This window comes from Stylophora pistillata, chromosome 2 (genome assembly GCF_964205215.1).
Source record: "Stylophora pistillata chromosome 2, jaStyPist1.2, whole genome shotgun sequence".
In the NCBI taxonomy this organism is placed as follows: domain Eukaryota; kingdom Metazoa; phylum Cnidaria; class Anthozoa; order Scleractinia; family Pocilloporidae; genus Stylophora; species Stylophora pistillata.
Window position 1 is genome coordinate 13,150,959 of NC_142520.1, and position 22,012 is coordinate 13,172,970.

General features: G+C 39.0%; 2 protein-coding genes across 2 annotated transcripts; both read right to left on the reverse strand.

The window, feature by feature from the left end:
* Positions 1 to 2,006: 2,006 nt before the first annotated feature.
* On the reverse strand, positions 2,007 to 8,046 carry LOC148737213 (protein DVR-1 homolog). The gene is made up of 4 exons (XM_088749278.1): positions 7,833 to 8,046; positions 3,867 to 4,329; positions 3,642 to 3,658; positions 2,007 to 2,388 (listed from the first exon to the last, which is right to left on the reverse strand). The coding sequence occupies exons 1-4, from the start codon at positions 8,044 to 8,046 to the stop codon at positions 2,024 to 2,026; spliced, it is 1,059 nt and encodes a 352-aa protein (XP_088605404.1). The 3' UTR covers positions 2,007 to 2,023.
* Positions 8,047 to 10,250: 2,204 nt separating this feature from the next.
* Positions 10,251 to 15,542, reverse strand: LOC148737214 (uromodulin-like; the record flags this gene model as incomplete). Its single annotated transcript, XM_088749111.1, has 5 exons — positions 10,251 to 11,921; positions 12,478 to 12,618; positions 13,534 to 13,656; positions 14,562 to 14,708; positions 15,197 to 15,542. Coding segments are annotated over 5 exons (1,122 nt in total), but the record flags the coding sequence as incomplete, so codon positions are not given.
* Positions 15,543 to 22,012: the final 6,470 nt, after the last annotated feature.

The following is a 22,012-nucleotide window of genomic DNA, read 5'->3' on the forward strand; positions in this document are numbered from 1 at the left end:
TATACAATTCCTGAATGTGCTAACAATTATCAGCATACATAATTCTTAAAATGGCTTGAGGTCTAACGTTAAAATAACTGTAACAATCATTTACTCAGCAGGACATTACTAATGGAAGCTTAGAAATTTTTTTTCTTCCAAACTGCCTGCTGGATAAAGGTCTCATTACTTTTCGCTAATTCCCAGGCTGCTGTCGATAAACTAGTACAGACAACGCTGCTAGCGTCAAGGGGTCACGCAGCGCGTCACGCACTGATAGAATCGTTTTATTTGACATCGTGGTAAAAAAGAAACAAATCAGCAGTGGTTTGGCGTGGTCTGTACCCTCATCGACAACGATATTTGTCATCCCAGTAGTCAAATTTTTTTGCCGACTCACTCGGCTGCGCTTCGTGAGTGCACAACATTTTGACCACTGTAATGACGAACACTATTGTCGATAAGGGTACAGACCGCGATAACCCAAAATTGGATTTCTTAAATTTACTCGTTGTTCCGATCTGTTTTAAGCTGATTTTACGGACTCTATCAGGGAGTGTTTTAAAACAAACTGAACGACTCAAAGCCTGACTATTGTGGAGAACAGGGCTACAAACACACGCGACAGGTGCCCATCTTATTTATTTAGCCATTGAGCTGCCATGATGAACAAAGAATTTCTCCTTACAATATCCATGCAATATCAAGCAAACAGGAGACGAGAACAAAGAAAATATTAGCTAGGAAGTTATAAGTTACTACAATACCGACTTTCTCAAACTTAGATCATAAGAGTTGTGTGGCAAATCGTAGGAGGAATGATTCATGCAACTCAGGAAGGGGGAATTAGGGTTAATTAAATCCTTCGGTGTTTACAAAAATTTCATCGTTTCCGATGCGGGTTTTGTGTAGGTAAGTGTTGCGTGCATTCGAGAGCAGCTTTTATTTCCGCACTTAACACTTATTACATCAGTCATTGCTCTTTCGGAGGGGGGGAGGGGGAAGGGAGAAGGAAAGGGGGAATCATTTAAGGTTGTGAGACAATAAAGTTAACATGATTTCCCTTCCCCCCCCCCTCCTTCCTAAGGCTCCGCAGTATTCTAATGCTTGTTCCTCATGGACAGTCAACTTCCATATTCCTCCTTTATAATCTGTTGACAACGACTGTTTCACCGCTCCGTTCGCATTCAAAACCATGTAATCCCTCCAAATCTTCCTTTCCCCACACCCCCCTCCCCTCAAGCAAAAAATAATTATTTTTTATGTGAACGGGGAGTATGGTTACAGTTCGAACGACTCAGTCATTTTCTCAGAAATAGATGGTGCATAACAAGGACACGAAGGATGGTGTGATTGTTGAGTTGTACCACACTTTTTCTTAAACGTCTTGACCTGACCTCGCATATTTCTGGTTGGGTGCCGTGTTTCAGTGTTCGAAGGAAGCTTTTCAATGAGTACAAACTATAGTAATTGTTTCATCTTGCATGGAGCTCATTGTCAGAGCGTCGAAATAGCACTTAGTCTTATTGCTGCTAACTTTTACAGGCATTCATCCAACAATTGGCTCATTACGTTCTGGAGACTTTTTTTGAAAATACGAATATGTCCCTTGATAAAAGAAAACAAGTTTAATCATTGATGGTGAAACACACGCTATTTATTTAATAACAAGATTTAAAACGAGAGAGCTAAAGCTATTCTGGCCTCAGCTACAAATTCGGACAATTTGTGGTCCGTTGTCATCAATTCTATTTCGCTCTTCTTAATTATGTCTCAAGTCTATCGTAAGCGTTGTTTTTTTTCCTTTGGACTCGTCATAACATGCTTATTTTTATTGCTATTTCCTTTTTTTATTCATACTGACATTATTTTTTTCTTCCTTCTTTTCAATCTAAAGGAGCTTTATCTAGCACTAAATAGCTGCTCTTTTCAAAGTAACATCAGGGAGATTATTACATCTATAAATTAGTTCTTCTCCGAAGGCCACTTTTCAGTTCCAAATCCTCCCGAGTTGTCCACGGGATAAGCACGGGTATGTTCTACGTTAACGGCAGCCACATTCTGTGGCGATCATGTTTCGGTATTGGCGTAGTATCACTTGACCATCTTTCTTAAAGTACATGATTCCCAGCATATCGGTGCTGAAGTTTGTCGCAACGCAGCAGTGATGGGCTACCTTGCCTACCCCATCCATCCTCTCCGCGGCGAGGGAGCGAACTATGGCATGCTTGCTGAAACTGGCCGGAGCAGCATTCAAGTCACATTTTCCCATACAGCTATAGGCATTAAATGACAGTGGAGCGATGAGGAAGCTCCCGAAAGTCTGCTTGGTGTTTATGTGCAAGTCACGTCTGGTGCACAGATCATTGTTATTGGCAGATGACTGGGAAGACGTCTTGTTCATCCCAAGAGGGAGCTTAAGCAAACACAACGACGAACGGAGGACGACGACCGGAAGTAGCAAGAACGTCACTGCGCAACCGCGAACCAAGAATTCCGTCGTCGTCTTCTCGTGGACGACTTGAGATGGACTAGTTTCACGTCGTCGTGAACTTTCGAACTTCAAAGCAGTTTTTCTCATCAAAAGGTGCAGGTTTGTTGTCAGTTTTTAGACAGTCTATGGCCGGTTGGAGTTTGTACTCGCTTCTTCGTTTGATTTAAACCACCCTGTTCAGTTTTCTAAACAAATAAAATTCGAAAACCCACCAACTCATAGTCCTTCCTCCGCACAACAGATGTAAAGTCAAGCGATGAAAGCGACCACGTAAGGTTTAAATTTATTAGAGTATATTTTATGAAAGAGTGCTGTTTATCATTTTTATCGAATGAAAAATTTTAAATGGCAGTGTAATACACCTCTGCGTTCGGTCAAAAGCTGTGTATGGAAATGCCGGATTATTGCTAATTAAAAATTTTGCGTGTTGCTGTTCTTCAATCGAGACGCTTTAAACAACAAAGAATTCTTCAGATCGGTGTGTTAACATAAGCTTGAATACCTGTCAGGTTTTCCGAATCTATTTTCAAAATGTTTGATATAGATTTACAGCCATAAAAATTATTCCGACTTAAATCACGCGGGAAAAAAATAGTATTCTTGGGTGAAGCGCGACGACTGCTATCTGTGCCGATCGCTAGCTAGCATTGATTAAATTGACAGACTGACGTCGTTTGCTCGCCAAAGGAAGGAGCATCAAAGGTAGAACATATCAGGCTAAGGCATGTTGAAAATCAGACAAACCTTGTGCAAAATAGGTTTGTTTATATCAGCAACACTTAGAACTGAATTTAAATCTCAAATAACTTGCGTAAAATTTAATATTTTAAACTTTTGCGATGCGTAAATTATTGTAAATAAAGCTAAAGCTTAATAATTCCTTGGACTGTTGATGTTCAAAAATTGAATAACCTACTCTCGAACTTTCGATATATATGTGGAAATTTGATCCATGAGTGAGAAGAAGAAGGTTTTGGAAGTCTATGAACGATGTCATTTCTAAAACTGACGAAGCGAGAATAAACAAGATTTCAGACGTCGTCGTCCTTCAGCAACTTCATTAGTTAAGTTTCATTTTCCTGCTAAAAACGACGTCCTCGTTCCAGACCCTCCGCGATTACTTGTCGTCGTCGTCGTCCCTTTCGTCGTGGTTGCTTAAACTCCCTAATGTCTCGACGAGGGCGACTAAAAGAAATATAAAACACTCAAGTTGTTGACAGTGCAATGATCGTAGGGCATATTCATAATGTAACGCCAGGGGGAGAAGGATATTGGTTTAGCCTCTTAGGTTCCTGTAGTATTCTGATCCCCCTCTCCATGGCAGTTGATTTCTGATGGTTCTCCCTTGCGTTAATTAGTGTTTAAGAAAACATGTGAAGAGAGCAAAACTCACCTCCTCAAGAAAGGTGCATACTCAGCCTCCTGAAGCTGTCTTCCGTCGGTGTAAATAACCATGAACACTCCATCTGAGTCCCCACTCGTTGCGTTGCAGATCAGAGCCTTTGGAACAGTGTTATTAGCTGAGGCTGTCACTACTTTGACCTGAACCTCATGGATTGCGCCATTGGATTGAAACCATTGCACAACAGCTGTCTCGACCATTGCGAACACGATCCAGTTGGAATCTGCCCCTTGAAGTGCAGATTTGGTGATGAGCTTGCCTGATTTCTTGTCGTAGAGGCCGAAAGCGGCTATTTCATCATCACTAAGGGTCTTTCCGGCGATGTGAGAGAACTTTATCCTGATTTCGGCCTTTTCAACATGTTCTTTAGGATCAATCCCCTTCACGTCGAAACAGATAAGTTTGCAAGCGGCATCAACTGCAAAATTGATAGAAGACGCATTGTATATGAATCAGGTGAGTGATTTGTGGGATTTACTGAGTTGGTTATTTTTGTTTTTATCTTCTCTTACTGCTTTCTGGTTTAATCATTTTTTGTTTTGTTTGTCTTATTCGCTCGGTGCAATTTGGGCGTATTCTTTGGAACGCATTCGACTCGCTTTGAAGTGAGTGACTTGCTACTTAGCTTTCGAGACCGAGACAAAATCTGGCAAATTATGCTAAATGTATAAGTTGGTAAAAGATAATAGTATGTGAATGTAGAGTTGATTGAGTGGGATTAGACATGAGGAAATAAGGATTTAGAAACGATTGAATATATACACGAACCCCGGTTTTCTTGTGATCTCAAAACGACTTTAGTTACCCTCCAAAATTTCGAATTCCTCCTTCCATGTGGAGCGGTACAGAAAGTCGGTGCACAGAAGGTTGACTAGAACGAAATGGGTCTTGGACCAAACCTATGAAATAAGCCTTTTAGAAACAATTCATACATAATCTCATGATATTTTAGCGTTTGATGAGATGTTTGGATTCACATGAAATCATTCCAATTTGGCTCAATGTTAGTACCGAGAACTGGGATTTTATTGCTATTGATAATAAAAAAATATTTCCAGTAATATTCCTCTACACACCTCATACCATCAACAAACGATTAACCGAAAATCTCACCTATAAGTGCTGAAACAGATGGGTGGATTCTCATAAAAGAACATCAATTAAGCAAAATATCTAAAGTAATTATCTTGTTTTTTTTTAACATAACTGATTAAAAAACCAATGCTTTCAAGAACATTCTCGTAATTTAGTTGTGAACATCGAAACACACACACACACACATAAAACTTAATTCTTACTTCCGTGCTCCCATATATAAAGCCTGCCATCGGTTTCAGATCATTTGGGTGTTGTAAGTCGTCCGAGTCACTTAATTGACATAAAACTTAATTTTTTTCTCCTGAGGGCCCCATATTGATCGATTTACACCTGTCTTCCATAGTACACCAATTTTTGCAGTGACTATACATATGCATTCCGACTGACAATGAAATGTTTTTAAAGGCATGGCCAACCAATGCATATCCATCTCTTAGTTTCAGAAACTTGAGTCTTCGACAGCTATCTGTATATTAGACAGGAGTAGAGAGATTTTGATTGGTTTACGGATATTTTGGGGGCCACGGTTTTATCTAAAACCGTGGCCCCCAAAATATTTTTCTCACCTTGCCTTACACGTGTTAAATTTTTCACAAATTTTTCACAACTTCGCCTGTTCCTGTTCGTAAGTCCGGCCAAGCCTTTACGGTGATCGGCCCCTGTAACTTTGGCTTATAAATACAGGCGTTTAGTCATACTTGTAAAACTCCGGATCCCTGAAGAAGTCCACAACAGTTAGACGAATCGCGTAGGAAAATACAAGAAGTTTTACAACTACCGTTCGCAGAAGTGCTGCTCACTAGTCTATAATTAAAAAATTAAAAAATTAATGCGCAAACAAATTTACTAAAACAGGGATTAAAACAACGAAAAATGGATAAAAACAGGGAGCTGCTGCAGAAAGTTTCTCGTTTTTACACTATTTCAAGTTACTATCATCATCATCATAAATATTTTTATCATAATTATTATCGTTATAGAACTTCTCCCAACAAGGTTCAACTATCAACTCTCGACATGGATTCGTCTTGTATAAGCATAAGCTGAGTCTTTCCCTTCTACTAACTCTGGTCAAAACGATTCCATATTTTTATAAACTGACTTGATAAAAACGTATTCAATGAGTGACATGTTTTGTTTTTCATGCCCACATTTGGCATTCGGGAGTCAAGACTATCATTTCATTAACATCTGGTGTGTTAAATGACTAAACAGTCAAAACTTAAAAGTTCGAGATAACTCATGTACCAAATATTTTCTTTTTGAAGCTTTCCAAAGTCGAAAGTATTAGTTTATGTACGAGCTAGCTGAAGCGCTCTAAAATGTTTCACAAGCAAGAGTGGAAAGGACTTCTACCATCTCCATTTGAAAACTTCCTTTCTGGCTGAAGATTATGTACATCAATTCATATGTGATCTCAGATATACTTCCGCTTTGTTACATCGCGCAAAGTATTTCCACAGCAGTTTTTCATTTTTGATGTAAAGAAATTCTGCCTTCAACTTTATCCTTTATTTTCACGAGTTGCGGTAATGAGACATCGAAATTGATGTCCTGATTGCTCTGTTCTATAACCGCTTCTAGAGGTATTAATCACTATTTTGCTTGATTGCTAGTAAAACATATAATCTAGCTTGCACTGGACAAATGAATAACACACTTGGCCTCCTTGCCCCTCCCACCTCTCCCTCACACTAACCCTAGCCCCACCCCCCACCCCCTTTCCCCCACTTCGCCCGAGGTTGCTGGATGCTTATAGTTAAACTGGTTGAACCAATGAGCATCACTGTCAGTTGGCGCCACTTGTGATCAAGCCTTGAGGCTTAATAGTCGAATACACCAGTTTAAACGGATCGATATCAGTTACTAGACCTAGGACGCCCCATTAAACTGAACAAAATGACTCTCAAAACTTGACGCTAAGTTTTCTTCTGTTAAATAATTATATTACTAACCCAGAATTAAACAAGTACTCGTTGAACAAGAATAAAGTGAGACCTCTATAAACCACAAATTGCTGTCTTGTTTCCTGTTCTCCAAGCAGCGATTTTTACAGAATTTATGAATCCCTCTTTTTTTCGCCCTGATCTTCCGGAAGCAAGCTTAATTAAATAAATGTAACGAGCACTTTCCTGTGTCCTTTTACTTTGGGAACTATAGTTTTGTTAAATGAAATATTTTCAAAATGGCTAGTGAAAAGTTGATCATTCACGAGCTAAATAACAACTCGTTAGAAAAGTAAAAATTACTTTTTGTTCTCGAGCAATAAAAAAAATGAAAAAATAATAAAAGCGTGAATGGAGTGGGAACTGGGAGATTTCGGATCTAGTAACTGAGACACAACTCCTTCCTCCCGATAAAGAGTAGTTCTCTTGCATTTTAACTCTTATCATACAATAAAAGCTATCGTTGCCACTGCTCTTTTCAGGTTTAAATGAGCTTCAAAACCAAACTTCATTATCAGTTATCTTCGACCTTCGATCTTCAGGTCACAGTGAGCCAGTGTAGGCACTTCAGGTATGACAACACTCAGCCAGTATTTGCTGCTGACCACTTGTCCTCATTCACTCGCGTTGATCTCTTTATACGAATCAGCTGGCTGCTTTTGAATTGAACTAAGTTGAACTGAAAGGTAAGAAAAGAGCGCAGCATTATTCCCATCCAAGACAGTTCACCATGTAAATAATTTGATATTATTAACTGAGTGGTTAATAAGGCAAGTTTACCGCCATAAAGAGCATCTAAAGCCAATTTACGTTAATAACTCAGTTGACCAAAACCGAATTATCTTGTAATACTCCCTCCTCCAGCTATCCCCTTTAACCTGCATGTAAATAGTTTTTCTTTCAAAGGACTCACCTCTGTTGATAACTCGTCTGAAGTAATATCTCTCAGAGTTTGGCACAAAATCTTTAGGTATGGCTTCTTTGGTGCGGTTACTCAGCTCACTCTTGTCTTGAGTAAGGACGTAGTTGAAGCCTTGGCATGTCATTTCACGATGACATTCTCGTAAACGCGCATCAATATATGCCGCTCCAGTGATCGTCTCAAAAACGCGTCCTCGCAACATCATATCAGAAATTGATGTCTCACTGCTGAGTTGTCACTTCGACAGTCAGGTCAGGATCACGACGGATAAGTCACACTGTCCGGCGGAATCCCACGTTGGATTGTCCCGTACACTGATGACTAGAGAATAGAAGCAATAGGAGCAGCAGGAGGGTACGGATTACCCAGTAACAATGGTGAATACCGAGGGAGAGGTGTAAGAAGGATCGGCAATTTCTCCTTAACTGAAAGTGAGATCATCCACATTCTCGTTGGCCATGGAGGTGGAATCAACAACGTCTGTAACTCAGCAGGAGGAGGCGGAGGCACCTTCGTAGTGAGAGAAACTGATAATGTGCCTTTTATAATAGCAGGAGCCGGAGGAGGGATAGAAACGGTCACTTTCAGACGAATGTGAGAATGTGATGCTAGTACGAGCACAACGTGCAAGTCATAGTCAGCGGGGAAGCGACGGACAAGACACACAGATTGCTAATAGTAGTAATTAAGCTAAGCAAACTTATTATGACAACATACAGTTGTATTTCAGTCTCAGTTTTATTCCTAATCGTTCTCGAGTTAGCTTACTTCTCAAATACTTCGTTTTAATTTGCTGTAATTAGGTAAAAACTTTCAAGCACACCTTAAACCATGGAAATTCAGCTAAATCCTATACACCTTTTCAGTCTATCTATGTTGAAAAGAAGGGAGAGAGTCATTGGATATATCCCTCCTATTATTTTCTCATTATTGTTTTAGGAGGTGATATAGGTGGTTTCTACTCCGACGGCAGAAGTTCACAGCACTTTGGTGGAAAGGTGGCAAAGGATTTCTTCAGGGAGGAGCTGGTTTACGATCCTTGTATAACAACATCGATGGCGGTTTCGGAGGGGGTACTGTACCGATCCATGTGGAAGAGCTACTCTGGTGGGAGTAGTGGAGATAATGAGGGTGATTTCTGTGGAGATGGGGGTGAATCTTTCAATGCTAGAAACGATCCGCAGAACGAATGTTGCTATAGAACATCTGGTCATGTCAAGTAACCATTAAATGAGAGAATCGTGATATCTCAATAGGACTGGGATACTTTACAACCAAAGCTGCCTCCAATGTAAACGTGATTGACTAAATTATCAAATCACGATACTATGCGCATGGACATGAAAGGATGCACTAAGGGGAAAGAGAGAGACAAGATTATAATTTGAGTTTATTAAATTCAGACTGAAAGAAGCGTTTTCTTCACATCCAGTGTACATTTTAGTAAAATTTTACTACAACATAATGGGGTCGAGTGAGAATAAACTTTGTGAAGAATGAAATAACCTTACACTTCCTGCTCCTTTATTTAAACTCATAGAGCGCATCGCTAAGGCCTAACTCTGTTTATTTGGAATAAGTTGCGAAAATGAGACCAAGATTTTGCCTTATTTTTCCTACAATCGGAGCCTTTCATTTGCTAACAACTCAACTGAATTGCATTATCTATAATTGCTATTTATTTCCAGCAAAGGTGAGGGAAAACCTAAACCATACCCAAAATGAATGAGCTCCCTTGAGAGGAAAGGGAGTGGGAAAAACGGTTCAGCATTAAAGCTGAGAAAAAGAGGCCCGACTAAGAATCCCGTATGTAAAACTGACCCTTACTGGTAAACATTATGAGGCGTAGCTAGCTGCATAAAACAACTTATTGCCTATGGGGGTGAAATTTAACCAGTATCGTCCGAGTAATGTTCTAACAGTAATCAAACCTATAACGAAATTCTCGAGCGTAATAGGTCATCACCAGCCCGATTTGAGCACTAATAAGACAATGTACGCGTCCTCCTTGTAATCAGTTAGTGTCATAGGACAGTTGGCACTTCATGCCTGTGTAAGTGGACAATACGCGTCATGTGCGCGCGCTGCTGTCACCCATTTTGCGGAGTTGACTGTTGTTATTTCATAAAAACGTATAACCGATGTCTAGTTTCTTTCTCAGAGTACGTCGTAGTTTAGATTAATTGGTAACAGGACTTCGCGTCGTCCAATTCTGTCCTGTCATCAAAGGAACGATTAGCAGACTAGACTACTGTTTCGCGTTCATCCGATTTTGTTAATCACTCATATGATTACGGGTCGAATTGGACTCCATTCATTTCTATTTCCGTATAGGGGCTAGAATGTCTGTGATTTATTCTTTCATATACAGAGTCACGCATGATAACAACTTATATCAAGTAAAAATGGTTAAAGCGAAAAGTTTAAATTCTGTTTCTCGATTAAGATGGGTGCAACTAGCCTCACGCTGAGAGCGATGAAAATTTTAATGTGTTAAGTTCTTCTTTCCGTAAAATCTTTATAACAATTTACTCTGAAAGACGTGAAATAAATTTCATTTTTCCTGTGGATGAAATGATCCTGGTAGGCTTTTTTTATGCATCGCTAAAATTGTCTTTCACCGGTGAGGATCAGTTTGCTTCATTTTCATTCGCAGATCAAATAAAATTTATTTCATTGTAAGTTCTAATCTAGATTTAGTGAACTCTTTTCTTAGCCCTGAGCTTGTAAAAATTTTAGATTCAGATCACATTTTATCTGGGAGAACATAATACCTTAATCACAGGAGATTAAATTACTGAATGATATGTTTGAAATGTAGGCGGTGAAGGGAACATTGGGTTCCATTCTTCAGCAATGACAACATTGCCTAGGCCTTTCAACCCAGCACAGATATTAACTGCCAAACCAGGTTCAGGTTCTTCAATGGGCGACCATGTTCGGTTTACAAAAGAATATAGTTTTCACAGTTTTACTGACTCTTTTTTATTCGACTTTTCTTCGCTTAAAAAGAAACAGTACATTAAGTATGCAAATCATGCGATGAGGCTGCTACAACTGCTGTGGCTATTTATATAGTAAAACTGATTTGTGATTAAAAAAATGAAACATGAATTGGCATTGATGCCTTCCTTTTAAACGGTCATCGACGAAAGTATACTTTTCAACAACCGAGTTAAAAAGAAAAGAAGAATGATTTCGGACGTCTATTTACCTTTACACGTAGGAAAACGTTTTCAAATTTACACCTTCGTCATTGGTCTCTATGGAGGGATGGTCATTTTACGGTTTACGGTTAAATTCTTTCCTTTGCGGTTGCCAGAAGTGTTTTTAGAGTTAACCCATCTTGTACGACTACAAGTTAGAATTTGTGAATTTTGACGCCTAACAGCTAAATTTTTAGCTTTTAATCTCATTGAGACTCTCTTAGTCGTAATTTTGATTTGTACCTCTCATTATTTTATTTCAAAAATTAGCTGCTGATAAATAGTTTCTCCACTGTTTTGGCTTATTGATCTCAAAAAAATTGTACACTCTAACCTCTCCATAAAAAAAAAAAAAAAATGTCAGGGACTTCAAAAAAGATTATTACTAATCAGGACTTCCTTCGCTTCAGAGTGATAAGCAAATTGCTTGAGGATGAAATCAGATGAGGATTTGTGGCATATCTATTTTACTCGCTCTACAAGCTAAACGGTCTCAGTATTTTTTTTCTCTAATCAGTACCACAATATCGCAAGTGACACGGATGCACTGGAGGCGTACCGCTGATGTAATACACAAAATATCCACTGCAATTCCTTACTTGGATGTTGATGGACCAATTACAACATCCTCCTGACCAATGAAAACAGACCTGCCTTGTGACTATACCCTCGCTCACCGTAGGATGGGCCCCGTTTAACCAGCCAGTGGCATGAGTTCCACAGCGGCTGGTTGAAACACATGTGGTAGCCATTTTATTTCCAGCTGCTCCCTGGAAACGAAACCAATTTGGACCGAGTGAACTGTCGCATAATAGAACTCCAGTGTACGTTTCTTTCCTGTTAGCATCGGTAACGCTTGCTGGATTTTGGCATTCTGAGAACGAAAATAGACAAAACAGTTACACTAACGCTACCTAATTATCGTTTGGGCTCATTTTTTCCCTTTCCTTTCCTTTTTCATCAGTCTTGTATTCTTACTGACTTTTCTTTAAATACTCTTTAGGTATTTGACTTAATTTATTAATTTCTTAGATTCGCTGATAGGCAAGGACACCGCAACCGCTTGTGCCAATTACTACGGGCCCAGTAAACCCACCCATCCCACCCCAGGGGAGGACATCCACCACACAGTAATCTCGTGCGTGGGAAATTAACGTCTCCTACCCCTAACCCTGCAGGAGACGGGGCCTACAGTTTATTCCTCTTTATCCGAGAAGACAAGAATATCTATCCATTTCTTGATATCATAGAAAGGTAGAGAAATCTCCTCAGTTATTTTAAGACCCTGAGTATTGGTCAGGCCGGGGCTTGAACCCTCGGTCTCCCGCACAACAGTCCTGCGCTCTACCAATTGAGCTAACCAGGACGCGGTATTTCCTTTTAAGTCGTATCTCTTCTCATTACTTATAAGAAAAAAAAAAGCAACTGACCAGCCGACTGTATGTAGCAACTTGTCCTTCCGTCCCCTACATAACCATGGTTACAAGAACAGTTGTAAGATCCAATAGTATTTGTGCACGTAGCTGTTCCACCGAGACAACTGTGAGCGCCAACTGCGCATTCATCAATATCTGTGAAATATAAAAAAGTTACTTGAGTGTTTATACTGTACATTTCATGACCATTTTTCTCTAAGTTAAGACTTTTTATCATCTCCTTTGTGCAAAACAAAGAGACAAAGATCAAACTGGTTTTAAAATGTCTCATCGGCAGATAAACTTTTCTCTGTAAAGGATAAAAACGAATTTCCTTGGGAATTGATGTAAGATATTTATTTGCTTGAAGAGAAAAATCTGTAGGAACATGGAAGATTTAATCGGTCGAATCTTCCTCTTTGTATGTTCGCCTAAATTTTAATAACATTCAATCATTTTTTGCCATTTCTATGGTACCAGCAATCTATATGGGTAACAAAACTGTTCTTTTCCATGACAGATAAGTCAAATTAGTGTCCAGCTTTCTTTAAATATATATGCCCCTGGGGATCACGCATAAAACCAAAATTGCTGGGAGGTAAAAATTATTACCCTCTTGAATAGAGTAGTTCAAAACTACCCTTATAGGAAATATAGCATGGGTTTGTTGCAGTACTTGATTATCAACTTCATATTTCAAGATTGCATGATACCCCTATAAAATGATATGCAAAAGAGAAACCAGATAATGAAACTCATATACGTGAAGAACTGATTCGAAAATTATAGCAAAAGAGATGGAAATGAGCACATTTGAGGAACATATCAGACCTATCAATAGTCATCCTCGGATGGAACACTACTGCCTGGAGGGGAAGTCGACAGAGAGAGTGGTGGTACGTTAAAGAAAGCAGAAAGGTTGATGAAGATCGAGAGAAGGACATTAAGTCAACTTGCACGAGGAGCACTGCCTCTAAAATCAGCGGTGCTCTGTAGCAGGTAAGCCTCGTCTGTGTGCCACACACAAAAATGAAATTAAGTTCAAAAGTAATCTGTACATATTGTCCTTACCAACACATTTTGTGCCACTTTTAGTGAAGCCAGAATAAGAGGAACAGTGATATGAACCGTTGGTGTTTGTGCAGTTTGCATCAGAGCCACAAATATGCACGTCAGTGCTGCACTCGTCAACATCTGATGAGGCAATTTGCAAATACATTACAGGCATGCAGACTTTCCATGTTGTATTGGGCAGTTAAGAGAGTACTCTCTCACTATGAACCATTTTTATATTTATATACAAGGAGCGCCTCTGAGACTTCGAGACAGATGCAAAAGTAATGGCAGCATTTTTTTTTTTTTTTTTCAATAGCTCATGCAACAGAGATGCCTTAAAGGAGAGGTTTCTGTTGATAGCAGTGTAACTCGACAACATTGTATAATAGCATATAGCGATGTAAAGACATCCTCAGTATTTACCTCTCAGACCTCCAAGTAAATTACAATAACACAACTGATTGAACTTAGAAGTTCTCTGAGAGCCTTATCGAACTTCGCCGTAAACACGTACGTTGAAAAACCTTATCTTCTTCCCAAACTTCAGTTCGCGCTCAGCTAAACTGTCCCATAAAAATTAATAATTAATACGTAGCATTAATATTTCAGAGGTCCCGATATATTTCTAAAAGTCACACGCAGCCGAATTTCTGAACAGAGAGATTTAGCACCGATTTAGCATGCCCCTTCACGTTCCGCGTAAATTAGCGTGAACCTTGCTGCTATAGCCTCGCATAACTTCACGTTATGGTGGATTTGAAGGCGCCCTTGACTCACAATGAATAGTTTTTGTAGCCTTTTTCCGGAAATTAACTTCCACTCTGTGAGAGAATAAGGAGGAAAACCTTACGTACACAGCAAACGTGAAAACCTGGCGGGAAAAACAAGGTCACTTGGTCACTGCTTAATCTCTCTTATAGAAAATGTACCAACGTGGCGCTCTTCAAAAGTAAATCTATGCGCGGGTAAGACAATAGACACGACAAGTGACATGATAAAATTGTAATTTTTTTTTTTAAGGTGTTGTGTCCTGCTCAACTTGCCTTCTGTCTCCATATCACACTGAGCAAGAACGGATTTTCCAGATACAATAGAATTAAACCAATATTTGCCACTGATTGCGTGACCTTCACTCAATTTGATTTCTTTACATGTCTCCGCAGGAAGCTCAGGTATGGATCCGGGAGGGACTGCAAAAATATAGAAGGGATAAGATTTATGAAGGAAACTGGCAGGAGGGTCTAGAAGCCGCAAAGCGGCGAAAAAACTAACAAATTTTAGCCGCGTATGTCGTACATAAAGTCAACCGTATTTTTTTCCTTTTAAGCACAGCGATAAGAAATTGACCATTAGCCGTAAAAAGGCAAAAATTTTAACCGTTAACCGTAAAAGCTATTAACCCATTGAGGCCCTCCCAAAGAAAGTGCCTGAAGAAAAAGAACTGGGAGAGAAAAAAGTACACATGATGTATTGTTTGGAAAATTATGTAACAGGCCTTTCTATTGAGCTGCTTTGCGGTACAAAGATGCTCACATGGGTCCGGTCTCCTAATCTAGCGCCTTGCTGGCATAATGGCATCGTGTAATACCATAAAATATGCCGACGGATCAATATATCTTCGTATTTTGATTGGCTACATTTTTATAGTATGTATAAAAAACAAACAAACAAACCTCACCCCTATTCTTGTATCGTGTAAGATAATACCGGGATGAATCTGGCACAAAATCCTCAGGTCTAGCATTATTTGTGCGGTTATTTAACTCACAGCCACCTTCACCGAAAACATAGTTGAGGCTCTGACAGCTCTTGTCATCCTTACAAGATTGATGACACTCCAATCGGCTAGAAATCTTCATCGTCTTATATATGTGTCTTGTTAACATCATGCCGAAAATGGAATATTCCTGTTCACATTGATTAGTGGTTGTTGCAGGCAGCAGGTGGACAACGAACAAAGTTACGACGAGAAGAGTCATCCTTGGACCAACTGGGCAAGTCTCTCTCCTTTTAAGATGGTAATGTTAGTGGTTTGCTACTTGGAGCTGTGCAAAGTGTTCCATATTCAGAGAAGAATAAAAAGAAGAGAAGGAAATAATAAAATCGTACCGTTAACGGTTTACCTATTAAAGCTGTGCAAAGTTTTCCGGCCATATTTAGAGAAGAATAGAAAGTAGAGAAGGAATATAATAAACCCTTACTTTTAAAATGGTACCGTTAGAATTACGTGAAACTGAAGCTAAGTACCTTAGGTAGCGACATAACATCAGATTATCGGGGTGCCGAAGAAATCACTTCTTATCACGTAAACAGAAATAAACTGATATCTCGACTGCACTGCGTGAGCAAGCTCCTTTCATTTTTAGCTAATAATTACACGTCGGTTTCTCTTAGACAATAAGTTACAAAAAATAAGTAGTCAAGACAACGACGTCTAAAGAATTATCGACTAGAAAGAGGGACTTACATTATCCATGCCTTGTTTACAAGCTCCAACGGCTCTTGCATAGTATATCTTATGCAGGCAACGTTATGATTAACATCGAAACGTGATCGAAGAAAGTCGCATGCGGGGCTATTATTTTCTGCTCATCAATAGTCTCTTGTTTCGCCGCTTTTCTATTGCCACCGTAGCCAAAGTGCATCTAAGTCCCTGGTACTTATTAGTATTAATTAGAATGTGTGCTTTGATTGGCTGAGACGGCTATCGTTTGTTGTGCTGATAAACCCATAGAAAACTGAAATATCTTCTTGTCCTGAGAAATGGCAGCACGGGGGACGAATTCCAAGACGATGCTGTGAACGCCGAAAACAACGAAAAATATTCTAGGATCTTTCAAATTGTCTACTTGAAATGTTGAATCTTCACATTTTCTCACCACGAAAGAAAGGTCGAGGAGGAAATGTTGCCACGTTTTGACTTCAAGAAATAGGATCTTATTCGGAAATTTATTGGAAATTCGATCTTATGCGGAAATTTATTGCAAAGTTTGTAGACCACTCTTAAATCAAGTGGTACAGTTTTTTTCCATTACAAAACAGATATAAGTAATTTAAAGGAAGATGTTTCCCCGACATATCACCTGCTAAATTCTAGTCGAAACTGACTGTGTATATGGATAGGAGCAAACAAAATAATATATATGTGAACAGCGGGTTACCAAAGAAATATCAAAACAATCTTTGCAGTAATGAACACTTCTCACGCATATGATTTTTATATTTTCACAGTCATTTATTCATCACTTCACGGGTTTATTACGAAACATCATGATTACCAACTCTCAGTTTGCTTGTTAGCTCATTCGGTAGAGCACTGCAACGGTATCGCAGAGATAGTGGGTTCAAAATCCCGTCTTGGCCTGATATTTTTATGCCCTATTTTGACTACTCTTCAAGTATTGTTGATTGCTGCGAAGATGGCTTAGATATTCATTTCTAAACCCGCAGTTCACATATATGATTTTCATATATGATTTTCATATATGATTTTCATATATGATTTTCATATATTCCCAGGCAAAACAAACAATGCTGATAATGATAACAATGTTGATAATAAAAGGTATGGTAAGGGAATGCATATCTTTAAAGCAGTTTGTCAGTATCTCATTTCACATCCTGTTGACAACACGACTAAAGAAGCAAGAATTAACTTCAAGTAAGGACTTAATCGGAGCTTAAAATCATGACAACTTTTGTGGTTTCTTTGTTCCCTCTGAGGAATCCACTGAGATACATCAGTTGTTAGTCTCCTTCGCAACTGTTGTTTCGGCTCGTCACGCAACGCAGACTAATCAGTTGTCAGTATATACTAAAACTGCGGATAGCGTCGAAAGTGGGCTCTGATTGGCTACTCAAACTGCTGATATCCTTTGTTAGTATGTACTAAAACAGTGGATAGCGTTGAAGGCTTACTCTGATTGGCTAGTCAAACTCCGAATATCCTTTGCTATTTACCTCCCAGCAACTCGGGAAAAAATGAAGTCCCGGTTTGCATCCGTGACAAGCGAAGAAATCACTCAAATTAATTTTTGGTGGTGTATATATCTCACTGTTTTAGTATATACTGAAACAACTATTCACCACCGAGCAAAGCGCGCGGGATTTGCACCCAAGAATATTGGAACCGTTGTAGGATAAATGGGTAAAAATAATCGTTTTGTGCTATATTATCTCACTGTTTTGGTGTATTGAAACGACTATTCATCTCAGTGCCGGAGGTTAGCGGTTATTTACCTCACCCCGTCGTGGCTCAGCAAATATCCGCCATTAGCCACTTCGAATTCCATGTCGGCGGTTAGTTGTTAATTATCATCCGCAGGTTAGACTTGGTTCAAATCCTTTTGAAACCTGAATATTTTACTCTTTTCAAATGCATTTTTATCAGAGAGGATCATCTGTAACTTGAGGGTGACTTTAACTTTTATAAGGCACTTAGGTGTCATTAAAATGAAGATGCTGCATTGTTGCTCTGACGGATGTAAATTTCTTACTTGTAATTGGCTACAAGCACGCTCCTAATTGTAGCTATTTTTAGACGAATTTGTGTTGTAGTGACGTTCTTTTTACGAACATTGGTTTTTATGTTTGCGATTGTGTAAAACAATTTTTGGATTCGGTTTGTGGATGAAAGTGAAAATTATCCAGGCCTTGGTTTCAGTCATCCTATTCATCCTCGGGGCTCGATAGATTTGATGTGAATCCCGCAACCGTAGAGTGATGCGCTGGAGATAATTTCCCTTTTTTTTGTTTGTTTGCTTTTTTATTAATTTTTTTTTTTTTTTTTTTTGTTTCGTCTTTTCTCTCCCTCTTGAATTAAAATATCGCAGTAAAATTTCATGTTATACGGTCAGTAGAGTACTATTAATGTGTCAAATAATATGATTGTTGTTTGGGTCAACTGAAAGAAATGCACAAATTATCGAGTCAAAGATTTCAAGTTAAATACTCAAAATTTCAAATTGATAATTCCTTTCGTTCTCTGTTCATTGCGTGCTAAATAGATTATCTATGCTTCAAATTCAGCGACCACTATCGACAGTCCAAGACGGTTGTTTAGGCAATAGAGGGCGGCATAGCTAGAAGTCCACCTAAAAAATAGACTTTCAAATTACTATCATCACGCCTTATCTGTGTGGCTCAGACAAACGTAACTAAGACCGATTATTGGACCTTAGTTTACATGTTATATTTTTAATCTAACAATGATCAAAAACACTTTTGCAATGCCTCAGCAAAATCTGAAGACTTTTCTGCGCAGCCATAGCTTAATCGTAACATATTCCGAAGTTAATATATTTTTCCGACACTTTGACTAACAAAAGGAAAAAATAGGGTGTGCTATACTTGAAATGAAAATAAAGAAAATTTAAAAACTCAGCAAACACTGCAGTAAATTTTAGAACTAAAAGCGCTAACCTTGCTCCACTGAAAAAAATTTGACCAAGATCTTTTCGTAGAGGTGAATCCCTTTAAAACTTGATATATTTTCGCACAACGACGAATTATCTAGACAACAACAATTATGCATTAGCAAGAATTGCAAATGAGTGGCTCTAAAAGCTAGCAAAGCTGAAAGAGTAATAAATAATTAATCGCAGCAATAGCTAAGAAGGGAATGGAGATAAACAAGCGGAGAATGTGTATATTAAAACATTTTAAATTCATTTTGGTTTTCTAAACTTTGAGTCATTCTCGGCGATTAGAAATTTAACAAAATATGATCAAGGCTACCTGAAAAATAGCACCGAATATCTTCCACGGAGAGTTTAATTTTGTTTAGGCAGATCAGGTGTTGGTATTAGAATTATCTTTCTTTATAGTTACTAATTAAAATTATGTTAATTAGAGGATTGCAAGTGGAGCGAAATCGAATGTAGAGGCTAATGGTGCGTTATAAATCAAACAAACACAAATTATACAATTCCTGAATGTGCTAACAATTATCAGCATACATAATTCTCAAAATGGCTTGAGGTCTAACGTTAAAATAACTGGAACAATCATTTACTCAGGAAGACCTTACTAATGGGAACTTAGAACTTTTTTTTCTTCCAAACTGCCTGCTGGGTAAAGGTCTCAATACTTTTCGCTAATTCCCAGGCTGCTGTCGATGAACTAGTACAGACAACGCTGCTAGCGTCAAGGGGTCACGCAGCGCGTCACGCACTGATAGAATCGTTTATTTGACATCGTGGTAAAAAAGGAACAAATCAACAGTGGTTTGGCGTGGTCTGTACCCTCATCGACAACGATATTTATCATCACAGTAGTCAAATTTTTTTTCCGACTCACTCGGCTGCGCTTCGTGAGTGCACAACATTTTGACCACTACAATGACGAACACTATTGTCGATAAGAGTACAGACCGCGATAACCCAACATTGGATTTCTTAAATTTACTCGTTGTTACGATCTGTTTAAGCTGATTTTACGGACTTCATCAGGGAGTGTTTTAAAACAAACTGAACGCTCAAAGCCTGACTACTGTGGAGAACAGGACTACAAACACACGTGACAGGTGCTCATCTTATTTAGTTAGCCATTTAGCTGCCATGATGAACAAAGAATTTCTCCTTACAATATCCATGCAATATCAAGCAAACAGGTGACGAGAACAAAGAAAATATCTGCTAGGAGGTTATAAGTTACTACAATACCGAATTTTTGAAGCTTACATCATAAGAGTTGTGTGGCAAATCGTAGGAGGAATGATTGATGCATTTCAGGAATTCGAAGGGAGAATTAGGGTTAATTCAATCCTTCGGTGTTTACAAAAATTTTATCGTTTCCGATGCGGGTTTTTGTGTAGGTAAGTGTTGCGTGCATTCGAGAGCAGCTTTTATTTCAACACTTAACAGTTATTACATCAGTCATTGCTCTTTCGGGGGGGGGGGGGAGGGGGAAGGGAGAAGGAAAGGGGGAACCATTTAAGGTTGTGAGACAATAAAGTTAATTAACATGATTTCCTTCCCCTCCCCCCTCCTTCCTAAGGCTCCGTAGTATTCTAATGCTCGTTCCTCATGGACAGTCAACTTCCATAATCCCTCTTTTATAATCTATTGGCAACGACTGTTTCACCGCTCCGTTCGCATTCAAAACCATGTAATCACTCCAAACCTTCCTTTCCCCACACCCCTCCCCCCCCCCCTCCTCCCAAGCGAAGAATAATTTTTTTTAGGTGAACGCGGAGTATGGTTATAGTTCGAACGACTCAGTCATTTTCTCAGAAATAGATGGTCCATAACAAGGACACGAAGGATGGTGTGATTGTTGAGTTGTACCACACTTTTTCTTAAACGTCTCGACCTGACTTCGCATATTTCTGGTCGGGTGCCGTGTTTCAGTGTTCGAAGGAAGTTTTTCAGTGAGTACAAACGATAGTAATTGTTTCACCTTGCATGAAGCTCATTGTCAGAGCGTCGAAATAGCACTTAGTCTTATTGCTGCTAACTTTTACAGGCATTCATCCAACAATTGGCCCATTACGTTCTTGAGACTTTTTTGAAAATACGAATATGTCCCTTGATAAAAGAAAACAAGTTTAATCATTAAAGGTTAAACACACGTTATTTATTTAATAACAAGATTTAAAACGAGAGAGCTAAAGCTATTCTGGCCTCAGTTACAAATTCTGACACTTTATGGTCCGATACAATGAAATATATGAAGTTCATATATTTTGAACTGCGGTATTAGATACGTATGATGCACGATCCTCGCAGTAGATAGCGCTATTTAAGCAATAGCGAAAATCAGACCTGAAAAAAATCAGGCCTGTACGGGATTCGAACCACTGACCTCTGCGATACTAGTGCAGCGCTCTACCAATTGAGCTAACAAGCCAACTGGGAGCAGGCCGTTAAGTTGATTCGTAATAAACCCGTGAAAGTGATAAATCAGATACAATGAAATATATGAAGTTCATATATTTTGAACTGCGGTATTAGATACGTATGATGCACGGTCCTCGCAGTATATAGCGCTATTTAAGCAATAGCGAAAATCAGACCTGAAAAAAATCAGGCCTGTACGGGATTCGAACCACTGACCTCTGCGATACTAGTGCATCAATTCTATTTCGCTCTTCTTAATTATATCTCAAGTCTATCTTCAGCGTTGTTTTTTTTTTCCTTTGGACTCGTCATAGCTTGCTTATTTTTATTGCTGTTTCCTTTTTTTATTCATGCTGACATTATTTTTTTCTTCCTTGTATTCAATCTAAAGGAGCTTTATCTAGCACTAAATAGCTGCTCTTTTCAAAGTAACATCAGCGAGATTATTACATCTATAAATTAGTTCTTCTCCGAAGGCCACTTTCCAGTTCCAAATCCTCCCGAGTTGTCCACGGGATAAGCACGGGTATGTTCTACGTTAACGGCAGCCACATTCTGTGGCGATCATGTTTCGGTAGTGGCGTAGAATCACGTGACCATCTTTCTTAAAGTACATGATTCCCAGCATATCGGTGCTGAAGTTTGTGGCGACGCAG

What these genes read in the sequence shown, in the direction of transcription:
- LOC148737213 (XM_088749278.1), bottom strand. Translation starts at nt 8,046, where the DNA reads ATGATGTTGCGAGGACGCGTTTTTGAGACGATCACTGGAGCGGCATAT. An exon ending in CAGACGAGTTATCAACAGAG is followed by an intron (nt 4,330 to 7,832) that starts GTGAGTCCTTTG and finishes AATCACTCACCT; the next exon opens with GATTCATATACAATGCGTCT.